This window comes from Crassostrea angulata, chromosome 10 (assembly GCF_025612915.1).
Source record: "Crassostrea angulata isolate pt1a10 chromosome 10, ASM2561291v2, whole genome shotgun sequence".
Taxonomy (NCBI): Eukaryota; Metazoa; Mollusca; class Bivalvia; order Ostreida; family Ostreidae; genus Magallana; species Magallana angulata.
Genome location: NC_069120.1, coordinates 53,866,080 through 53,891,295, shown reverse-complemented (window position 1 = coordinate 53,891,295; position 25,216 = coordinate 53,866,080). Strand labels below are relative to the sequence as shown.

At 31.5% G+C, this 25,216-nt stretch overlaps 2 protein-coding genes across 3 annotated transcripts; one reads left to right on the top strand and one right to left on the bottom strand.

Annotated features, from left to right (window-relative positions):
- The first annotated feature begins 9,137 nt into the window (after positions 1-9,137).
- On the top strand, positions 9,138-18,407 carry LOC128164512 (uncharacterized). Of its 2 annotated transcripts, XM_052828404.1 has the most exons (5): positions 9,138-9,456; positions 11,865-13,477; positions 13,508-13,520; positions 13,835-14,740; positions 15,316-18,407. In XM_052828404.1, exons 2-5 carry the CDS (start codon positions 11,897-11,899, stop codon positions 15,369-15,371), a joined length of 2,556 nt encoding a protein of 851 aa, XP_052684364.1. In that variant the 5' UTR covers positions 9,138-9,456; positions 11,865-11,896; the 3' UTR covers positions 15,372-18,407. The 2 variants fall into 2 exon arrangements, with proteins under 2 accessions (XP_052684364.1, XP_052684363.1); XM_052828403.1 differs by having other exon boundaries at positions 11,865-13,520; positions 15,316-18,406.
- A 3,096-nt stretch (positions 18,408-21,503) lies between these two features.
- Positions 21,504-24,677, bottom strand: LOC128166048 (uncharacterized). The gene is made up of 2 exons (XM_052830953.1): positions 24,658-24,677; positions 21,504-23,703 (listed from the first exon to the last, which is right to left on the bottom strand). Exons 1-2 carry the CDS (start codon positions 24,675-24,677, stop codon positions 21,705-21,707), a joined length of 2,019 nt encoding a protein of 672 aa, XP_052686913.1. The 3' UTR covers positions 21,504-21,704.
- Between the last annotated feature and the right edge of the window lie 539 nt (positions 24,678-25,216).

Sequence of the window (25,216 nt, the reverse complement as noted above, 5' to 3'; positions counted from 1 at the left end):
ACTTTTTTTTACAAGCTATGAGTCTGCCAATACGTACATAATTATCAATTTTGTTATGTAATATTTTTTCCTTTTCGCCATTTAAACAGTAAAATACATCAACATATACAAGCAATCCAAAAAGTTTCTGTAACCTATATAGGTGTCCAATTTTAAAAATTAATGGGTAGGAAAGCAGTCCATTTGTGAAAACAATTGACGGAGACTGATACCACTGTTATCTTATGAAGTATCTACAAGTAAGTTTGAAACGAAAAATCAAAAAAAGAAATAGATTTAAAGTTGAACACATTGAAAATAACCCATCAACTTCATACAGTAGAGAAACATTAAATGCTACTTAATAATCCAATATGATATTTATCTACTCCTCTTTTCAGAATCACAAATCAAAATTTATCTACTTTAAATAAATTATGAACTTGTAACCACAAATTACATCAGATATGACCAGAAGGTAGTTTGAGACAAAAATTTTTGCACTGTTTGAAACTAATATTGTTCATTTATCTAAAATTTAATTTTTTATCATCCAGACTATATTCTTCCTTAAACAAGTTCATAAAATTAAACCTTGACCTCCTCTAAATCCAATAGGAAATTTTTGCGCCTGACAAAGAATTCTTTGTCTAGGTTGGCTCAATCAGCTTATCAAAAGATTCTGTTATTTATATTATAGTTTGGCATAGGGTTCCTATCCTCCATTTTTAGATATAATTTGGAACTTAGTGTCAGTAAATGCAGTACTTCATTTGCAATCTTGAAATTTGTTTACTAAGAAATGATTTTTCTAATAGATAATGAGATGTTCATGTTTTGTAGAAGAGTGAATGAATATAACACTTTTTACAGCTCAGTTTTTTATCCCTCTTACATTAAACTGAAACTGTCCATTTGATTTTGTGATCAATTCAACATTTAAATTCGTACAAATTTGTGTTCGGCGAATATTAATAAAGCTATTACAGTTTTTCTTTTACTTTTTTTTACCGAACAAAATTATCTACGCACATATGCGTACATTTTTAACATAAGCAAACTTTACCTAACATTACCAAAAGATTATTTACCTGGAGAATAGGCATAAAGTTCCGGCCAATCAGTTATTGAATCCAATCTTGTATATTCAGAAAGGCATTTACCAAGAGTCTGTTACGCTAACAAGTACACCGAGGGAGGTACAAAGCCCGTGATAAATAAAAAGAGCATGAATGAAGTTCATAAATACTTAGGAAATCCATTTGAATAAGATATCACATATTAAATATATCTAAAAATCCTAAGTATTATTTTTTGTCTATTTAGTAGTTGTAAACATAAATATGGTTATTATATTTCAAAAAGCATAAAAAAAAATTATTTTGTTTTAAAAATCACATACACCGACACACACATAATTTTTTTATTTTTAATTATATCATTGTATTTGTTTGTATTTGATTTATATGTATAATATATATTACATTTGTAATTCATGTAAATATTTAAACAATATGAAAGAAAATCTATTAATTTGTTCTAAAATAATATGCATACATGTATATAAAGGTGTTTGAGCGTATTACCAGGCTAGTGATTAAAACAGATTTTCCCGTACAACCTCTTTGCAGACTTAAGTCATTAAAAACAATTCTCTAAAAAGTTTATCTTGTAGTGCCAACAAGAATGGGGGATTTACTTTAAACATAGACATCGTGTCTCAGTTTTTACTGACTTGTTATATTAATAATTGTTAACGAAAGAAATAAACTCGAAGTCATGAATATGAAAAATAAACCTTCCGCTTTAAATAACATTTTATCGAAAAAGTATATCAACAGGTATAGATGGATTACAGGTAATATTTACCACACAATATTTAAATGTATGTTCATATTGTAGATGGATTTTTGTAAGAAAAACGCTTAGAGATCTCTATTGCTTTTTCTAACCGAAGGAGTTATCCAAATTTAATTAATTTTTATAAAAATTTCCTTGTATTTCACAAAAATCACTTAAATTAAGTTTAGCTAAGTGTTTAATAATTAGTTAGAGTTATTATCAATGTGATCAATCATCATAAGGAGAGCTTAACATTATAATTATGTACGTATAAAAAGCTGTGATAAGGGCATTATTTACAAACCGGTTTTCCTAGGAATACTTCCTGAAAATATATCTAGTTCAATGACTTTTTTTAAACCCTTAAAGATATATATTGTTTTAGTGCAATTAAAAACGATTAGGGATTGTTTTGTCTTCCTTAAAAAACTTCTATGACGTCACCCATTGTATTTTGTCAACGTTTATTTTCACTATTCAATCAACAGTGGTTGGATATATGAATATCCAACTGATGGGCAGTTGGATATTTTTGATATCCAACCGCCCGTCAGTTGGATATTCAAATATCCAACAGTGCATAAAACAAATAAAAATGACAAAATGTTAAAACATGTATTTCCAACATAAATCCAAATTTATAGAACCTTGTCATCCCTAAATGTATATCCGATAAGCCACAAATGAAATTTCAGCAGATATATCTCCTTTTCTTAATTTTGATAGATTTGGGATCACATATAAATCACTTCCATAAACACTTTAAGACTTCCTCTTTTAACCTTGAACCATATCACTCCTTTTCCTTAGTTTTAAGAATATAGGGAATATTGTCGCACTTTGACTTCATAAGACTCGTATAAACATTTTTACAAATCATCGTCTGTTAATTTTCGTCAAATTTCTTATTTGTCCTTTCTCCTTGCAAGTCTAACCTCTAAATCTATTTACATTGAATGTACTTTGCGTTAAAAAAAATTATCATCTACATTTAAGTCTGCTAAGTACAGCGGAATGGTTTACTATAACATGCCCAGCTGTTCACTCGTCCATGGGTGTGTTTGGATAGGCTATTGTGTATGGTACTATTAGAGTCTCAAATGAGCTTGATGCTTTTGTATTACAGCACAGTTGGATATATGAATGAGTCAATGCTTCTTGGAGGTTCAATGGGGGAATTTTTTTAAGTAAGATAAATAACTCGATAGTGATGAATAGTTTAGAGAAAACACCCCCTCCTTGGGCCTTCGGCCCTCGGAGGGAATGTTTTCTCTAAACTATTCAACACTATCTCGTTACTTATCCATTACATAAATCACAGTAAAAATAATACCGTTTATATTCGTCCGACTAATTATTGTTGTGCTCTCCTCTAAAAATGAAATCAATGATATTTCAGAGCTGTGGTGTTGTAATACTTGTTGAATTGAAATTGTTGTTGAAATAATGTAAATATATATATAAGATATGTCTTTGGTCTCTCAATCAAATTGTAATGATAATCGGGAAATGGGAATTTGTATATAAGCTGTAGTGAAATACAAGTAGTTTGACAAATTTTTGTTATATATATTTTCTTATATATCCAAACATCAAAGAAAGAAAAGATTAGCAAGGTAACATACCACAAGCTCCCTTGTTACTTGACTGTGCTTTACTGCAATTGTAATTTAATGTCTAATGCCATTTTATTGTGTTATATAGGATGTAATGAGCTTTAACGAATTTTAAGGAAAAAATAACGTTCATCAAGCGAACGTGTAATCCTGATTTAAATTAAGAGTTGTAACTGATTGTATCAAAATACCTCAATATTGAATTCAATATTTTTGAAATCTTCTTAGTTAAATTTGGCTGGTATCATTGGGTAACTTGAAAGATGGCATTTTTTTAAAAATAATTTTTAATTGAAGCAAAGACTAGTGAAGTAAAAACTTGTAAGTAGTACAACAGCTGTTCTTTCAATGTTAAAAATCATTTGTGATACAGACAGTCTAGTTGAAACTAATTCCCCCAATTTCTGGTGAAAAAGCTATTCATTGGAACAAAATTTTCTGCAGTGTTCGAGCTCGGAACCTGTGGGTAAGAAGATCAAAATTACCCCTATGAATATTTTAAAACCTAAAAATATTTAGATCAAAATTTTTGCTTGCCAAGGGTTTTCGCTCCCTTTAAGAACGACGAACCAAATTCATATTTATAGTAGTTATTTTAATGAAATTTTATATAAGTTAGTGATACAAAAGAATTACTAAAATCTATCAAAAATAATATAAAAATCAAATAAGATTTTTAGTATGGACCATATCATTAACTGTTTGTGTTACTTATCGATTTTTTTTTCTCAAGTCGATACTCAGCTTCTCGTCTGAGTATTGACCTTAAAGGATCTATTGCGAATAATAAAAAGAATTAACCTATAAGAAAGATGGATTTCCCCCAAAAAAATCACTGTCAAAAATCAAAGATTTTTGTTATTTTCTATGAAATATAATTCTAAAGTGTTCGAATTTGCATTTTGAATTGTTCATATTGCTCTTGCAATTCTATTAATTATCTTCAAAGTTTGGGTCGAATTTTGCAAAAAACCGACAAAAATTTTGGAAACTGATTTCTATCATAGTGCTCTATATTTGCATCAAAAAGTATAAATATTGGATAGCGCAGTAGGTTAAACGGCTGGCTTCGTCACATATGTTGTTTTTGTTCCCTAGTTCGATTTCATCTGTAAGTATACTTTATCTTTTTTTACGTAACCTTGTAGAACAGATTTAGCTGTAAATACTGAAAGTAGTTTAGTTAAACGTACGGTGAATGACCCTCACGTAGAACCACTCAATATCTACATCTATCGCTCTTCCCGTTTTTCCTTTGAAAAATCTAAGGCGACGTGCATCATTTGCCATCAAGCGTCTAAAGGTTTGTGTGTTATTCCACGTTCAGCACGTGCAGACGTTTTGATACAGCAGGGTGACCTTGTTTCAGATGGGGTTAAGTGAATTTCTCATTTGAAAGATAATCTCTTGCGAGCGTTGCTTGAAGTTGAAACGTCTAAACTCAGAAAAGTCTCCAATAAAAATTAACCAAACTAAAACACAGTGAAAAGAATATTGCAAGGTTTCTCTAAGAAACTTGATTTTAAAAAGACAATGGTATTTATAATCTAATGGGTCTTTCGTATTATCAGGTTGAAGATATGGTTATTCGTCATGTTCTTTACTAAATAAGATATAAGGAAAATAAATATCCCATATTAACGCCATTATGGACACTGCATATGTAAGAATTTGATCATCGTTTTTATGATCCTACACGGGAATAACGTAAAATACCAAATTCCTTATCGTTCAAAGGATGTTTCGTTCATGTATTAATAAGATAGAAAATTGATGCATAAAACGACCTGTGAAATCGCGTCACGCGAGACTTTCAGTAGTTGCATAAATGTACCTGGTTGTTACTAAACGCATATAAAGTACATGTATTATATTATAGATTTTAAACTGAAAATAAAATTTAAATATAATTAAGTAAAAAAAGAGCGTCTATAACTACTCGGACATCAACTTTGAAGTCTTTACGTCTGGGAACTCCTTGCTGGTTTTTAAATGCAGAAGTCAAGCTGGATGTTTGGGATATTAATGGCGTTTATATGGAAATTTTAAAGAATGATTTCTATTGAAATTTCCTGATCAGATTCCGAATACGTCATCTATATACAGAGTGTCCAAGAATATTTGATACCATTTGAAATGTATGTACATAATTAATGCTTGGCCAAAACTTCTAAACTGTGACTCAGATAAAAAGTAAAATAATTAAAAAATTTTCTAAGTTCAGAAGAGAAATGTGCCTCTCATTGAGTTATGATCTCACAAAATTTTATCATATTTCTTTGGTTGAATTGAATCTTTTTCAATAAAAATCGGACAAGAGGCCAGGTATTTTCCGTTTTGAAACTGTATTTTTAAACACAGACTCTAGATATACTTGTATGAATCATCGAATAAGAATACCTTTTGAAAAAACAACTCAACAAGCAACAGCTTCTTTAATAGGTAGAAGTTTACTCATCCAATTGACGTTGTCGTTTTGACGAACTCTCTTTTTTGTCGTGTTTTTAAAAACAATGCTCAATCTGTCAAAAAACTTATGAATTTTAGTGAAATTCGTTGAGCTAAAATTTACATCTTATACATCTTTTCGTTCTATGGTCAATACAACGACCTTGTCAGCAAATTCAATCTTCCACTGGGTCGCATGCTGACTGATGTTTTTCAAACAATTTGTTAGACCATTATTAATCACCTAATTGTCTATGGACATTTCCAGTTTTTCTCGATTACGACAAAGAGCACACGGCGGGTGTGACCAGTCAGCAGAGGATGCTGACTCCTCCTAGGCACCTGATCCTATCTTCAATGTAATGGAAGTCCGTGTTAGCTCAATGTTCGTATTTTGACCCTCACAAACAAACCAAATCATCAACGTTTCGTTTTTTCCCTAAAGTGACATTTTCCCGATTTTGACTTTGAACTCGATTATGACATACCCAATTAATATTGTGACAAGGAACAAACGGCGGATGTGACCGGTCAGCAGAGAATGTTCACTCCTCCTAGCCACCTTATCCTACCTCTATCTTTTTATAATTGTCATACAACAATAAACATGTATCAACATGAATTTAGTTTTAAATTCTAGTCAACACTGCAACAGCGAAAAACAAAACTTACGAAAATCAAATACAAGAATATAATGACTTGTGAAGACTTATGAGAGGTATTTTAAAGTACTATTTAACATGGAAAATCGGCAGTGTTTGTTAATGTGAGCATGAAAAATCTTAATTCGTACCTAATATTTGCATTTTTTTTTTACAAAAAATGGAAAGATTTAATGATTTGACCTTCCCAAAGTCATTTGAAATCAAGCCGTAAAAAAGTCTAAACCACGTGTTTATTGTAAAAACGTAAACATGTAGTAAATCACATGTGTTGCTTTTTATTTACTGATTTGACAGTTGTTCGCGGTACGCATCGCTCTGCGCAGTGACAACAATATCCATATAAGGTAGTTTCCCCGACCTGTTGAATTTGTATTTCGTTTATTGAATTTTTGCGATGGTTTACGATTTGTTATTGTCATTCTTTCATTTCCTAAAGTGTAAACTTTACAAACTATTTTGTAAATATTTCATAATAGAGTCTAAGTTTAACAGACTAACGTTTGAAAATGAAACAAATGAGACAATAATATATTTCCGTAGAAAAAGGACAGGCTGATATATCAATTATTTAATCGGGTGACCTAACCGGGTATCATTTCTAACAACACAAGTTGAAAATATTAAACGGCATAAATAGAAAACCGGTAAGTGTTTTGTTTCTTGTTTGAAGGGCTACAATGTTTAATGATAACTTTTGGCGTTAATTTGATTAATTATATTACATTGTAAACTGTAGAAAAGTGATCTCAGTCATTCAGGATTTGAGAAAAATACATTTAAAAGAAATGGTATTTCATCAAAACCTAAGCAGTAATATTTTCTGTTTGTGGTTTTTCTGTTATGGTACTGGCACTGTACCAGTTATCGGCTAAAATTTAACGTTTTCTTTTCGTAATACCTTATTTATTGATACTTTTCGATAAAACTTGACATACTTTAAAAAGTGAATTCCTTTTTTATCAATTAGTTTATATCATTATTTAGAACCCAAAACATCTTTTTGTGCTTTTTAGCGCGCCCCGAATTTCCGAGTTTTTACGATTTACTGTACCAGTTATCGGCTTCGTGATAATAACATATTAAAATCCGTGTTCGTGTCTATTTTATACTCTGCTAAATGTAGTTTGAATTATGCCCCTAGTGGGGTCAGACTAAAGTAGTCGGGGTCATGATACATTATAAACAAAACTCATAAAATTATTCGTTTATTATCAGACGGTAATACACCAAATCGTAGACTATTCAAAGCATAATTATGCAATCAGGCGTTCAATTGCGCTACGAATCTGTTGGAAATTTGTGAATTCTTTTTGTTTATACATGTTAAATGTATTGATTTCAAGCAAACTTACTTTTCTTTATTCGAAAAAGACGACTGAATTAAAAAATCTTGGATTGTTGCGTGCTTTAAACCCGAACTCTCAGTTTAGCCGATAACACGTCTTAGCCGATAACTGGTACAGTACCAGTATATATTCCGGAAAATTAAATAAGATCTTGAGCATTGGATTTAAACAAGTTTTTTTAATAAATCGATACCCGGTTTGAAACCAAAATAAAGCAGCACGACATTCAAAATAAAACCAAGACATCTACCAACAATCTTCTAAAAATCAAGAACTAGGGAAGCATCCTTTGCTTGGTTTGTTTTAACCATTTATATTATCTTTGTTTTTAAAACAGGAGAAGGGTTATTATTCGTTTATTATCTGACGGTAATACACCAAATCGTAGATTATTCAAAGCATAATTATGCAATCAGGCGTTCTATTGCGCTACGAATCTGTCGGAAATTTGTGAATTCCTTTTGTTTATACATGTTAAATGTATTGATTTTATATTTGAAATCAAAGAAGGGATATAATAACGTATCACAAAGAGGTAATATTCTATTTTAAACTTATTACGTCACTTCCCCCACTGCTGAAAGTGCAAAGATGTAAACTCAGCGGTAAACAATGATCGTTTAAGCGCATGTTTAAAACATATTCAAGAAAGTTTTCAAGCAAACTTACTTTTCTTTATTCGAAAAAGACGACTGAATTAAAAAATCTTGGATTGTTGCGTGCTTTAAACCCGAACTCTCAGTTTAGCCGATAACACGTCTTAGCCGATAACTGGTACAGTACCAGTATATATTCCGGAAAATTAAATAAGATCTTGAGCATTGGATTTAAACCAGTTTTTTTTAATAAATCGACACCCGGTTTGAAACCAAAATAAAGCAGCACGACATTCAAAATAAAACCAAGACATCTACCAACAATCTTCTAAAAATCAAGAACTAGGGAAGCATCCTTTGCTTGGTTTGTTTTAACCATTTATATTATCTTTGTTTTTAAAACAGGAGAAGGGTTATGAGGTACATGTATTTGTAAAATGTGTGTAAAATATAGACAAAAATGACTTTATTGTGTGAGATTATTTACTAGCTTTATAGCTTCAAATTCACGTACTTGTTATTAACCTTACAACAAATCACCAGATATACGCTTAAATCTGAACACCGCTCGTAAATAGGCACTGTCACCTAGGTACCTGGTATTTAAACCCTTCCATTTTGTTAAAAACTCGACCGTGACCGACGTGTAGTATTCCTTACGTGTCTGTGGATGTTATGCATTTATGTCTCATTTTATGTGCATATGCTGTTTTTAAATGATGCATCGAACTCTGACTTGAAAAAAAGTTTTCCAAACTCGATAATAATTCAATCACGGCCGATCAGCGGAGTGGCAGGATTTACGTCCACAGAGGTGAGACATCAACAGCAACATTCTTTAAACTGTGAAGAGATTTGCGGCTAATATGGCCTTGTAGGGAAAGCGGCGATGGAAGAGAAATATGGCGGACTGTGCCTATTTATGTGCGGTGATCAGCTTTAATAAACCTATAGTATCTTAAAGGTAATACACCTATAATATTTGAAATGTAACTCGTGGGTTTGTTGATGCCACAAAAGGATTTGAAGTTTAAAGATAACCGTGTTAGCAAAATCATACAGTTTTCATAAAATGTTCTTTAGCAGCATTAATGGAGATTTTTTCTGTGAGGTGATATAGGACACCTCTTTGTTGTGACGCACTTTTTATCAAAATAAACAATTAAATCAAGTATGAATTTATAAATAATTTCTTTCTCAGAATTATCTAACAGCGTAACGCAGTGCATAAAATGGTTCACTACGAAACTGTAGGCCATTAGTTCGAATCCAACTTAGAACTTTAAAATTTTTACCTTTCCAAAAAAAAAATTAAAACATATTTCTTGGTTAAATACTGGAAAATTTGAAAATTCCAAACCGGTGAAAATTTCTTGATTTTAATGTACTTAATCCCCAGTAATATCGACAGATGTCCCATACCACCTTAACGAAATTAAATGCATTTTATACCCATGTTAAAGGGGCATGGTCACGATTTTGGTAAAAAAAAAAAATTTCGATTTTAATATTTACAATGTTTCAGAAAGTCATTTTTAATAGGCACCGAAATTTGAGTGTCATTTGTTTGGTTATAATCGAGTAACAGATCTTGAAATTCTTTGCTATGTAAACAAAGCGTGTATTTACATTTTGAACGTAGAACTAAAATTTTCAGTTCTAAATCTAAATCGAATGTGTTTAACGTTAGGAACTGTTTATCTATGCTTAAGATAAATAAAAAAAATAGACAAATAAGCTAAAAAAAGATTTTTTACTGGTATATTAAACTTATGTAAACAAAAACAGGGCACGAGCCTTGTGAGCATGATAAAGAATTGTGAGCTCTGTATCTTGCTTATAATTCTACGAATGACTCTAAAACTTTATTTGTTCATTAGAAATGTATCTTTAAAGCATTGAAAATAATAAAAACATAAAAATAGAATTTGGCCAAAATCGTGACCGTGCCCCTTTAAAGGGAGAAAAACAAGTAACGTATTAATTTAGTTTATTTTATTAAGTATGAGTGCCGGTTTCTTTAGATGCTTTGATATTTTTTACAAATCTAACATTTCACTTTGTGTTCTCAACTAGTGATCTAAAGATACAAGAAAATGAAAAAATTATTTTTGCTTTAAAAATAAAACGTTTACAAACTTTTTTTCTGTTTTGTGGCAGTTATTTTTGCTTTGATAAGGTTAAATAAAAAGGGAGGAAAATCATATTTCTTCTGCTCAAAACTTTGTTGCTTTTGTGCAATTTATATCATTTTAAATTCATCATATTATCGATATTATTAGAATAGTACATAACAGATAAGCTAAACTTTTGCCCCCGAAAGTAAAATTTTCCGACATTTTGATATTTTGTTATTTGAAATGAAACCTATTAATATTTAAAACAAATTTCAAATCGGACCTGACAATTTTTGACCATATTGTTTCAAACCTACAATTTGAATCTCCTATCAGAAGATGGAAAATGAAAAAGTCATTGTTAAAATCTGCATTGCAAATAAGTTACTTTTTAAAATGTTAGTATTGTTACTTATAATCATTGAAATTAACCCTACCCGGTAACTTATTTGCAACACTAAACGGTCTCAAAAAGGAAATTGTATTGTTTACATTTGAATAAAATTTACAAGCATAGTTATTACGATCACATTATTAAAATATATTTAAAATATGAAAATATGACTATGGGTATTTTAATTTTAAATAAGGTTATTTTAATATTAATAAAAATCATTTAAAAAAGTCATCATATTTGACCTTTGGTGTTTTTATATGACCTGGAAATTTAATGGACGTAAAGTCTAAACATTGCTGATTGTTTGTATTTAAATTTCAGGTCCCTTCCATGATCGGAACACAAATTACACATTTTTTAAAAAAGACTAATATGCACATAAATCAAATAAACATGTAGGTATTAAAATTATCAAGATACGCTGTATCTCAATTTTTTATGCCTTGACTAATATCTGGGTATAATTTATATCATTTTCTTAAGATAATGGATTAAGATTGATTTACACTGTAATATTCAGCAATTTTTGTTTTTGTATATTTTAGAAAATATTTAGAATATTTAATTTTACCGGTATTCTGTACTACCTTAAGTTTTTACATATGAGATGCTACTAAGTCAACACATTTTAATTTTTTGTTCTTTTTCTCTTCTTTTATACATTTACACTGATTATGAAAAAAAATCATTTTAAATTATTTTTATTCAAAATTGATTGTTTTAACATCATTGTTCTCAGTATATCATTGCATAATTAGCATCAGTTTTAAAAAGATAGAAATGGACGCTTTTGTTTAATCATGTATACATTAAATTGTAATTGGTTTTTTTTAACATCTACGTTTTCTTTTTGAACAGTTTGTGATTTTGAGGTCTTAACCCTCTACATCATGGATACCTCACGTACAAAATATAAAGTGCGTCAATGTTCAAGGTGTCCGGGGGACACGGAGTACTCTTGTATATCGTGTCCATGTTCTTTATGTCTCCACTGTAAAGAGATGCATGTAAATGATCTCAAAACTATTGATCATATCGTTGTGATATACAGTGAAAAATCTAACCACCCCTCAACTCAAGAGCTCTGTGTGAGACATCCAGGCAATTTTTATAGAAAGTGTTGTAAATCCTGTGAACTCCCTTACTGTAGCCATTGCACACAACATACTACACATAAACAAACAGATATTTGGACAACATATGAATCGAAACGACATCAAACCAGAAATACATTCCATACCATCAGAAGTGAGACTTTCTATTACTTATCGGTTCTCCTGACAGGAATCAAAGCTGATGTTATAACATGTTGCACAGAATTCTCCCTCTATCAGTCAGAGATTTTAACAAAGGCACATAGACTGATAAATCGCATTGATTTTGCGTTGCGTGGTGTTAGTTACAAGCACAGATGTAAAAAACAGAAAATAGAAATGAACAGACATCTTGCAAGCATACAGAAATATGAATATATATATGAACAGTCATCAATCAGCCCCATACAATTTTTGTTGTTTTTAAAGAAAACTCATATCAACCAGATAAATCTTGCAATCCACACTATTAAGTTCTACATGAATAAGTCGCTCAACCAGAGGAATGTGATCGAGTCACTTAGTGAAGTCCAAATCACAGAGAGAGGAAAACGATGCATAAGAAATGATCGTCTTCTGAAAACGATGAACAGTCCTGACTTACATCAGTCTCTTATAGTAAAAGATCTGCATCGTTGCGTTCATATTACCAATTTAACATCAGACCGGGTGTGGATCAGTCATAAAAACAATCTGGTCTTGACAAACGCAACAGGTGACACACTACATCAACGGAATGATTTATGTATAGGTAATGGAGTTCATACTGGGAACAACGAGTGTGAATTAATTTACATTGATAAGGACTTTAACATTAACAAATTGTCGATCGATATGAAAACACCCGCCAAATTTTTAAAGACGCAAAACTCAACATGGAGACCACAATGTTTGTACTGGTCCTCGTCAAATGGAGATTTACTAGTTGGAATGCATAAAGAGAAACCATTGAAATGCAAAGTATCCCGATACAACAAGATCGGAAAACTGACACAAACCATACAATATGACAATGCAGGACAACCGGACTTGTATAAAAATCCTTACTATATTACTGAGAACAACAATGGAGATGTCGTGGTTTCTGACTTTGAGGTGTATGCGTCTGGTGCTGTGGTGGTTTCAGAGCGTGGAGGAAGTCATCGTTTCTCCTACAGAGGGCATCCATCGGGATCACAACTACGACCTCGTGGAATTTGTACTGACGCGCTGTCACACATTTTGGTATGCGATGTTAGGACCTACACATTGCAGATGATTGACACGGACGGCCAGTTCCTGTGTCATCTGCTAATACGACCATCAGGGATATTTGAGCCATATAGCGTAAGTTACGATACCAACACTCACCGCCTTTGGGTTGGATCATGGAACAAGGTGTTTGTTTATAGACATATTACCCGACAGGATGCTCTGACCGGTAAGTCTGATTTATTATCATCAATAACTAGTTATTATGCGTGCATTTTGTTTTGGAAAATGTTATCCAAAGTAATCAATTTATAAATAAAATTAATGTACATATGTCTGAAATTCGTTTATGAAAAATAGGACTTGTTTCTGCTATGAATAAATTAAGCAGATTAAAAAGTAAAAATGACAATTATTTTGAAAAAGCTAATAAAGATTGTTACGATACAATATTATTATTCGTAATTTCAAACAACCAGGATTTATTTCAGTTATCTTCTTCATTCAGTTTCCCATATTTAATTTTTGTTGATCATGTTTTAGCTTCTCATGACGCAATGCAGCCATTAAATGAAGTCATAACAACAGAGTCAGAAAAAACAAACCAGGGAAATAAGTGTCTCCTGAAACTGATATCCGCCCCCGAGTTGCTTCACTCTGTCACAGTGACAGGCGTCTCTGGTTGTTATCACATTTCCTGTGTGACACCAGACCGAGTTTGGATCAGTTATAAAACCAAGCTCGTATTAACAAACACAACAGGTGACACTTTAGGCAAACGAAATGATTTATGTAGAGGTTATGGAGTACATGCAGTGAATAATGAGAGTGAACTAATCTATATAGATAAGTATCATAACGTCAACAAACTTTCAAATGATTTAACAACAACCATTAAATTCATAAATAAACCAGACTCTGCATGGATACCACGATGTGTGTACTGGTCTTATTTAACTAGGACTTTACTAGTCGGGATGTGTAGATATAGTATATACAAAGTCGCCCGATACAACCAAAGCGGACAATTGGTACAAACAATACAACACGACAACACTGGACTTGAACTCTATAACAAACTTAACTATATAACAGAGAATAACAATATGGACATCGTGGTATCTGACTCCGGTGCAGTAGTGGTGACAGATCATGAGGGAACACATCTATTTTCCTATACAGGACATCCATCAGGATCACTTTTACAACCAGGGGGGATCTGTACTGACGCGCTATCACATATCCTTGTTTGTGATGTAAGATCCAACACAGTGCAGATGATAGATAAGGACGGTCAGTTTCTATCACTCATACAGAAAGAGTTATTAGAGATGGGTGGACCATACAGTTTGAGCTATGATGCTATCACTCACCATCTCTGGGTTGCGTCATGGAACAATACAAACATGTGTGTCATCTGTTATATATCTCAACATGACGATCTGCCAGGTGAGGCTCAAAAGCATAATATAGATAACAAAGCCAAATACATAAATATAATACATAGTCATTCTTGTCAATGTTCATTATTTATGAAAATACATATTATTTAAAGATAATCTGCAGCTGCCATATTCTATAAGTTTTTCTATAAATGCGTTTATTCTTGATATCAATTCTGAAAATTGATGTAGACACTTTTGATTGTTGTAAGTTGATTAAAATAAGAAATAATATTAATTGATCAAGTAGTTAAGAAGGTAAAAAATAACTCAAAGACCTTAATAGTTTTATTATTCAATAATCAGATTTTTATGAAATGTCTTCAAACAAATGGACAATTTAGACAATTGTTTTTGTAAAATATTCATTGTGGATAGTTTATGTTTTAAAAAAATTACAAAACATTATCAACAAAATAATGATTATTTTTCTTTTAATTTCTTAAATATGTTGCATTATTTTAGTTTGACAGTTATTAAGATGCATTCTAATGTTATTATAAGGCAATTTAATACATCATATGTAATTCTATTATTACATTGTGAGTAAACATCGACTAACAACTAAAACATGCATTGTAGGTAAACATGCACAATGTCCTGATGAGGATGTCTTGTTGAACGTAAGTTCATCCTGAGACAAGAGATAGCTAGGATATAAAAGGTTATAAAAGACTCTATACAATTCATAACTTGCTTTAATTGATTCTTGTTCATTTGTAAAACCTTAGAAATATTTTTTTCTTAATTTAACATTATTATTGCTAAACTATATCTATATCCTGTATTGCTGAATGAGTTATTAATAGTAATAAATCAATAAAAATGAAGCACATTAAAAAAAATTCAATAGAATTATAATTATTTTTTAAAAGTGACTTTATGGGCAAGGTCACGGTTTTGTCTCTAATACTCATTTTGTTTTTTTAATAATGATGTTTTGCAATGCATTTGTAGATATTTCAAATGATCAGGCAAACCATTTCTCTCATTTTTCATTTTCAAACAATTACTGATCATTGATATATTATAAATGTATTTGTATTTACAGTAATTTTGTTTATACTGAAGATATATTTACCCCAAAAAACCCACACCTTTTGATTTCATTTTCATATCTATTACTTCCGTACATTTTACAGATAATAGGGCAGATATTACGTCATGGTGTAACTGATACACATGTCATGTTCCCTCATTCATGACCTCACAATTTTCAGACAATGTCAATTCTGTTGCTTTGATATCAGTTTGGTATATCTTTTGCAAAGTATTATTTCAACATTTTCATTACCCAAATCGGTTTACGTTGATAGCGGATCGAAATATCCTTTAACAAGTATTTCATTTAAAGGAATGATCGGCAGTAATGATATATTGATTGCTAGAAGCAATCAAAATGATCAGTTTGATGTAAAATAATTTAAAAAGTACTGTATTTTTACAAAATATAGAATATTTTGAATTTGTACACCATAATTTCATCATTATAAACCGTCAACAAATTTAATTTCGAAATAAATTTGGGGAAAGCCGTTCGTTAACTCCTTGTCTTGTTTTATATTTTTAACGTAATTATTAAATGTTAATGTATCTTCTTCTTCAGAATACTGAGTAGGGCTCTCCAAAGAGCATTAACACATATACAAAGAAAGAGTTGTATTAAAATAATTTAACGCGACTGAAAAACATTGAATACCATCATAACTTGCCATTGAGGTCGAATTATAACGTAACCCTGTTTATAAATCAAGCCGTCTTCCTAGCTTCTATTATGCAACATCAATAGATCGAGGTCAGTTCATGGAGCATCTTCTTATGATTGAGGTCAGTTTATCGAGGTCAACTGCATTACTGAATGAATCTTTCGATCGAAATTAGTATGCGTGAGACAAAATGTGCATTCTTGAATTAAAAGGTCGAACTGTATTTTATGTATGTTTGCATCTTTTACGGTAAATGAATTTAAATAAAAATGAGTAAAATGTTATATAACTACTAAACCAAACTTCAAGTTTTTATAAGAACTACTTATGTAAGCGGAATGTTTGCGCACGTAGATGCATTTACCGGATGCCTCATATGGACACAATAGTGATCGGCGGAAGCCGATCACAAAAATCTTTAAACATAACGTTTAGGTTACAAAAATGTCAATTTATTTTTGCCTACTTTATATGAAAATAAGGGGTTGCAGCGCACGTTTGTTGCACTTAAAATACGTACACGTAGAAAAAAAAAATGTTTTATTTCATATTTAACTCAACTTTAATCTTTAAAAACTGCAAAACTATTTTTTCCTGACCTTATTAATGATAGAAATGTTTTGTCAATAAATGAAGTGTACTGTGTATCAATTGTTAATGATTTTTTTTTAAATAATTCATATCAATGTAAACTGAGGGGGAAGAAAAAGATTGACTGTTGACTTGATATTTCTTATTATAGAGTTCATTACAGTTAGAATCTCTAGATGAAATTAAGTGATTTTTGTATTCATTTGATATATTGTATACAGCGAAATATTCGCCCCCGTTTTATCTTAACCCCTTTTGTCCTTGTTATCAGTGGGCGAATTTTAGACTTGGCGAGTTATACTTCACAAATAATATCGCTATTTAAACAGCTGCATCTAGGAATTCAAGACGGGACAAACCGTTTGCGGGTGAAGATGGACGAAAATAACACGAGGCGAAAATAAACCTGTGTACGGTAGTCTTTTTTTTCATCTAGATTAATTTCTGTAGGATAAATGACTTCGGTAACTCACTGTTGTCATTGTACTACTCATAAAGTGCAGCAGAAAAAAATCAAACACGTTCATTAACATTATTAGATTAGATGTTTTAAAAAACTAAATCTTATAAATAATTATTCAAAATTTTTGTAATAAATAAACTGTGAAAAAGTTGATTGTTTAATTCGAAAGAGGAACTTGACTTGGTTAGGTTTTGGTAAACTAAATTGACACTTTTCATTTAATTTTATTTTCAACTCTTTTAGGTTATACATGCCATGAAAATAAACTCGAACTATTTTGCTGTAAAAATAATTGATATTTATTTTTAAAAACGTCCTGTCGTATTAAAAATCACTTCCTACAAAGTATTGTAAAATTAATCATTCTAATAACAAAGATATTTGTTTGATTTGCAATATGGAATTGTATGTCTTTTCATGAATATTGATGAGGATAGAAGCATCATATAGAAAGTAGGTCTGTTTTCGTCGAGTCGTTCATTTGATCAAATCCTCAGAAGCCGAATTTTTTTTTCACTAGATTACATACCACGTTTTATATATTGGTGAACCTCTTAACATTGTTGTTTATTACTTATACATGTATTTACGTTTGAACAGGTCAAATTATTCAGAATTATGAACGTAGCCGTATTTATGTTTGTAATATTGCAGCAGTCGACCCATGAACTCGTGCCATCATTATTATGACGTAATGCAAAAGACACATTTACCAAAGTGCATCAAAAATTAAACTTTTTTGGTTTTTTGGTAGGTTCATGAAAGGAAATATACTTGAAAATGTAAATATTTTCATTTAGAGGAAATTTTTCCCCATACTTTGGACACAGAACTCATAGAAGATACTTCATTCAAACCTTTCATGGGCGGCAAAAAAAAAACAATGTAGATGTGCAATATTTCTTAAACTAAATGATATACCGTGTAAGCGCGGGAATGAACACGTTACTATTACTTATTATGTTAGTTACTGACTCACTACGGAAATATATTGGGTTGATCAATCTCATAGATGGCGAGGCGAAGCCGAGCCGTCTATGAGATTGATCAACCCAAAATATTTCCGTAGTGAGTCAGTAACTAACCTAATAAGTGTTTTGTTTTCCCGAGGACTATTAAGCGACATATTTATTCACAAATAGCGATGATCATGGCACAGCCATGTACAAGATACCCAACACCTCGTCCAATTTAACTCATTTAAACTCTTCAAAATTTTCAATCTCACCTTTCAAATACTCTTTAAAAATCTTTGCTTCACCCATGTTTACCTACAATGTTTTGTTGCTATTCAATTTTAAATGTTTTCTCCCTTTTCTCTGCAGAGATTTGAGCAAATTTCGACGCTGCCATTTTGTTCTGCTCCAGACAAAACAATGTGACGTCAATATTCTAAGGGCAACTACTCTAATTTTAAAGAATTTCAAAGGGCAACTACTCCAAATACTTTAAGAACTTACGGCATGCGGTTTATGTATTAAATACTATGAAATGTCGAAATGAGTAAGCGAAGCGTTGACCAATGACGGCCATATTGCCTAATATTAATTCTCACAGAACAAATATAGAGATATATGAGGCAATCACGTGCTATGTTTAAACCAATGAAAATGTGACATTTCAGTCCAAGGGAAAACAAATACTAATAGGATACAATGCTTAATAAGCTGAACCATGCATTTTTGTTTAATTTTGTATTTACTGTGTCAGAAATAGTTTTCTTAATTGCATTTGTTAACCTATTCTTTAAAGTTGAAAAAGGTGCAGTTTTTTTTACAATATGTTTTCTAAAATTTATTAGTTGTTTAAATGTCATCAAAATACCTGTATATCATTTTGAACCCATGTGTGTACAAAGTACCAAGATATGGACTTATATTCTGTTTCCAAAAAGAAAAATGACTTCAACATCATATCATATTTTTAAGATGTAGTCTAAAGTAATAAAAGTGACACATTTTATCATAATTTTTTGAAGAGGAAAATGTGTTTGCTGCCGTCGCCAGCGACGAAATTGATATATTTCATGTGATATTACACGATAACATTATAATGTGGTTTTCAATAATAAAAAAAACTACTAAAGAATTGGTATCTTCTGCTCAGTTCTATGAAAACACGAGAATATCCACAGAACAATTACCCTTTGTGAAAGTCTAATCATTGCTTTATAGAATTTTAATTTGTATGTATTATTATATTACTTAATGTTAAATTTTTGTGATTTTTTTAAAAATTACTATAAAAAGGGCAAAATATGACTAAAACTGTACCTAGTTTTTTGAAATAAAATACCAATTGCATAGCGGACTATTTAGAGGAGCGGACAGGGATGAAAAATTCAAACTGAAATTGATGATAAATACATGTACGTGGCCTTTATTCTTTTTGTTGAAGCTGACTGAAAACTATACCAAACTTTTTTATTCGAACAAGTCAGTGGGTCATTAGTGGGTCGTATCTCTTCTCTTTTGTTTTAAAGTTATTAGGTCAAATTTCACTATGAATTCTATCATTGTTCCAAATAAGAATTTAAGATATAAAAAAAAATAACTGTTTTGGAAAAAAAAATATTGGGGAGGAGGATCAACCTTCTACTTTAAATGCAAACGTCATTTATTCATAGATGTAGAATACAACTGTCTATTAACAAATTAATGTATACGCTTTACCTCCCATATGTCGTGGTATAAAACTGTATGGAATTTTAAAATATGCTAGTGTATGCACAATTATTTCCTTATTTTGAACCAAAGTTATCAGATTCAATGTTTACACTCAACAAAACTTTGAAGTGTTCATCCTAATAAGTAGAATAATTTTAAAATTAAAAAATAAAATTATGTAAAATTCTCAACATTTCGTAGCTGATTTGTCTTCTCATTAATAGCACAGATAAAATGAAACAATACCGATTGAAATCATTCACCCGTGATGAAACGTCAAAACATAAAATTGGTATTTTTCTGCGAATGCTTAATATGATTGTTATTATTTTGTGATTGATTTTAGTCTTTAAAATAGTTTAAAAAGAAAACCACTTAACATAGCCGAAATGATCACTGCAAACACAGTCAGAGCCGTTTAAACATTGGTGTCTGCATAGTTTTCACCACAGATCATATTCACTTTACATTTTCTGTTTGTTTTGACCTCAACATTGTTTTAAATATCAAGCAATCCGAAGGAAACCTTATTTTGATATAATTGTTCTATTTCGTAAGAGTAATATCATTTTCATCGGCAACTTAAAACAATTCAAAAGCTCAGAGCAAAATTCAACAAAACCGGAGGTGTTAGTGATATATAGCAAAGCTCAACATCTTAAGTCGCAACCTGAGGTTCTTAACAATTAGAAAATTAAGTGGAAATCAATCACCCTGATGCAAGACAAATAAATGTGCTAAGTTCATATATGAAATACAATATATCGGGTAAACAGTTAGAAGTTTTGTTGAGTGTATATTTGATGGTTTATTTGCCTCACACTTTCTGTCATGATGTTAATTAGTCAACCTGCTTTTCTGAGCACCCCGTTCTGTAGGGTTCTTTCCATCAAAGGTCAATTAAATTATAGTTTTCGGACATCACACCACACGTGTTAAAATAGCACAGGTTTTATGCAGCTTCTCTTGTGCAGACATTTTAGTTTATTGGCAAAATGTCTTAATTTATATGATGGATGTCTAGAGCAAAAGATATACATTTACGATTAGCATCATTAATTTTGACATCATGTCTCTTTTTTTTTTTAAAGAAATTGGCTTAAGACATGCATAACAAAATAATTGAGAAATAATTTGATATGATGTTAAGTAAAGAAAGCTGAAACGTTAAGAAAGAGTATTTAAGTCTTATACAACTGACGAAATAGGTGTCATATTTCCAGATGCAATTGTTAGAAGTGCCAATCTTAGGGCTAGGGTTCATGTTTAGTTTAGAATGGAAAAGTAATGCCTGGTCTTCAAAGAACTTTCCCGTTAAAATTAAATCAGTCAACTTACATTTTTATTAGACAGTCATCATTTTTACAAAGACATTATTTTAATTTATTAATTTGGTATATAATGTCAATCACATCCCCATGGTATAGACAATAAAGTTTTACTTTTCTTTAAACATGACACACTGGACATGATGCATGGCAACATTTCAGTAATATAGACTAAAATAGAGTTTGTAGTAAGTGTTTGTACCAATGTGATCTTGGTCTAACTGATTTCTTGTATTTTCATCAGTGTAGCAACTTGAATTCCGTTGAATGGATACTGTGCGAGTGACTGTTCGTATGAATAATGAGCATCCGAAAAATTTCCTATAATCTGATGACATCTCCCTAGGATTTGCCAAGAAATGTCTCGGTATCTATCGCATACATATAGTCCCTGATCATGGTGGACAAGGGCCTGTAACTCATTAAGGGTTGTCTGCGCTGTTGTTGATTCAATGTTTTTGTAACACAAGAACTCTAAAAAGTGCAAAAATACAAACAACGGAATATGCAATAGTGAAGATCCATTCTCAAGAGAAGAATGCTGTTCGTGCATGAGTTCATTGATATAACATATATTATTGTATAGTCTTATATCCCGTGCTACAGCCTGTCTCATTTTTGTAGACCAGGACTGTCCCCCTACAGCCTCCATATACCATTCTCGATCTACGTGTCTTCTATACATCAGATATGGCCGTGCTAACTTGACCTTTGTCATCTCTATAACAGATAAAGCTTCCATGTATCGGAGCGTCTTGTAAAAATAAATGGCGATGTAAAACATGTCAGCGATATCTCCAAACTTGGCTGCTAGTTGTAGCATATGACTAGACATTTTGCCAGAAATATACACCCTTTTGTTGACATCTGCGTTATGTATAACAAACGCAGTGTGTTGAAGAGTGAAGACCGTGTGTTTTTGTAGCATAACAGACTCATATTGAGATAAGGGAAGATATGTCAAGTGCTCTATCGTTTTAATATGTTTCATACAGCGATAAATGTCTGGTGATTTAATATCACTTAAACAATTTATCTCAAAGAAAAGTTCTAAATCGTTGTCAACTTCAGATCTAATAATATTTTCATCTGTATAAATATAAAGTCTAGGATTGTAAAGTACATCAATGATGTAGGACCTGATAGAGGAGCTCTGTAACAGACAGGCCAGACCTTCGTTGTACAATTCATGTAATTGTAAGAACAATCTGTTTTGTGCTGAGCCATAGACCTTTGTCAGAAACAGGTTGTTTTGTGGGATAAAAAAGTTTGGACAGAACCCTTCATACACCCATTTAAGAAGAAGTTTAATGCAGACCCAAAAACCGACCAGGAGATTCTGTGGACACCAGTGAGGTAAAGTGTTTTGTTGAATCGCCCAGAAGACTGTTGTCTTCATATGGTAGGAACACAAAAGTTCATTTGTCTCGTTTGGCTGATGATTAATAACTTCTTTCAAAAACAGTTTTAACAAACCATAAGTCAAAAACTGACAATGATTCATTGAGTACACAATTTTAAATTCTGCCTGAGAAAATGATATTCTCCATTCATCATTTTCATGGAGTCCTAATGGGTGTCCTATTGCTACAAAATGACATCCATTTCTGACTATGTCTTCAACAACCATAGCATCGGGCCATTTTTGACATCTGTCTATCCATGAGGAGGCAGACGGAGGCCAAAAGTCAGAAACAAAACAATTAGCAGTATCATATTCTTCTCCTGCTAAACCAGATCTAACACATGGACCATGTAAAGTAGTATCAGAATGCTGAAAATAACATATTAATTGTTTATATTTAGAACTTGATATATACAGTCCATCATTTATTCTGACATGTGCAGTATGGACGACCAGGTTATTGGTCAGTGACATTTGCTGAAGCAAAGTATATCCCGGGGGGCTTTCCGAACTTTGAGAGAGAATCAGGATTGTATTGTCAGTGTTATAAAGGTGACTCTGAGACATATTCCAGATCACCCTATGGTCGTTCAACCATACCATTGTGTCCCAATCCGATCCTTTCATCCTAAATCCTTCTTTTTTACTTCCACTTAGCATTTTCTGTGGTTCCTCATACGGTTTAACAAGTATTAACTCCATTTCCATGATGTCGTTTGTTTCTCTCCTAATAGCCACCTGCTGTGAGGTCCCAGCTATGAGACACATACCCATAAACACTGACTCTGATATGTGCTGGATTTGCTTCCATCTGACAAAAGTAATTAGAGACAAAATATGCATGTATATATGGTATTCTTCAACACCTTAAATGTTTCAAATTTCATTACAAATTTCAAAAGTCCTATATTTTAGAGTGGTTTAACGAATCTGCCATAAAAGCCAATGATATACATCACAATTACTTATGGTATTACTTTTCGGGGTTGGATAGGAAAAAAAACGGTCTGTTCAAATCTGATACGTTCACTATTTACATTCACATATACAGAATGTTTTACTTCATGATAATATCTTGATGTAAATTCTGAATTTATGCTGTTCAATTTTGCACTAAGTAATAAATAATCAAAGTATTATTTATTAGAAATTTCTTTTTATTTTCGATTTCATTTTTTATTTGCATTTTCACTACTTGAATTGGGCTACTAACGATTTTTTTAAATAAAAAATCTTTAAAAGTTTCTTATATACACTGTCACTATAAGTCTATAACTTGGTGAAAAAAGCCGGTTCATCTGCTACGTAAATACTCTCACTAAACAAGGCAACGAGCCAAGTCTCTTACTTTTTAAGGTCAAAGAAAATTTACGAAACAAACCACTTTTTATTAAGAATTTTCTTTTGATGTTTGATCTGCTCAATAGGTGTCAGGCCATCGGATTAATTCCTTCTGACTATACCCCTGTTGTGCCGAATTTCGAGTCATGAGCCCCCGAAAGTTCAACTTTTCTTATTTCATTGATATTAGAAGTTATGATTCTAACTATATCTCATTGGACTGTTCAATTTTTCTTTCAAGATCCAAACATTTCCTTTATGCTAGCTAGACAATATATCTCATACCAATAAGCTTTGTTACTTTATGCTATACAATAAATCTGACCATTAAACTATGTTAGGAGACGAAAACTTCTAAACTGCAGCTGTTTGAGGTTTTTAAGGAGAACACTTAGTCATATGATATTGATGTACATGTACTTACAATGCTGAGAAGAACTCCATTGTTATATTCTATTTAGAACTTGAGTTGATAGGTTTATTTTAGAGCTGAATGCTGAAAACATTTTGTATAGTCATTTTATAAATCAAGGACAGATATTAATAAAGATTATTTTCCGGTGGACTTTGTTTTCCGTTTCCCATGATATTTTCTGGAATGATTAGTTTGTAGCCTTTTTCCGTTTTGTGGATATTTCATAAGTTGTATGCAAAAATTAAAAAAAAAAACATATTTTGGAAAACAAGAGTGCATAAATTAATCAATTGTTTTAATCGAATAGTCTGCATAACTTGTTTGGAAACCGATTTTGAATTTGTTTAAATCAATCTAATATATATCTTATCCTTTAGGCGAGGACACATTCAATTAAGAATCCAAAAGCGATGCATACTGTGTTAGTCTCGACTGCATACATACGTTCGAGTATGGAATACATGAATATAAATTGAGACAATTAAACTTATGTCAATGCCATGCTCTTTACACAACTCTTTCCCTCTGACATCGACAGATATTTTCCTATTGTCAGAGCGCTCCCCCC

What these genes read in the sequence shown, in the direction of transcription:
- LOC128166048 (XM_052830953.1), bottom strand. Translation starts at nt 24,677, where the DNA reads ATGGAGTTCTTCTCAGCATT. An exon ending in ATGGAGTTCTTCTCAGCATT is followed by an intron (nt 23,704 to 24,657) that starts GTAAGTACATGT and finishes TACTTTTGTCAG; the next exon opens with ATGGAAGCAAATCCAGCACA.
- LOC128164512 (XM_052828403.1), top strand. Translation starts at nt 11,897, where the DNA reads ATGGATACCTCACGTACAAAATATAAAGTGCGTCAATGTTCAAGGTGT. An exon ending in CCGACAGGATGCTCTGACCG is followed by an intron (nt 13,521 to 13,834) that starts GTAAGTCTGATT and finishes ATCATGTTTTAG; the next exon opens with CTTCTCATGACGCAATGCAG. An exon ending in TCAACATGACGATCTGCCAG is followed by an intron (nt 14,741 to 15,315) that starts GTGAGGCTCAAA and finishes CATGCATTGTAG; the next exon opens with GTAAACATGCACAATGTCCT.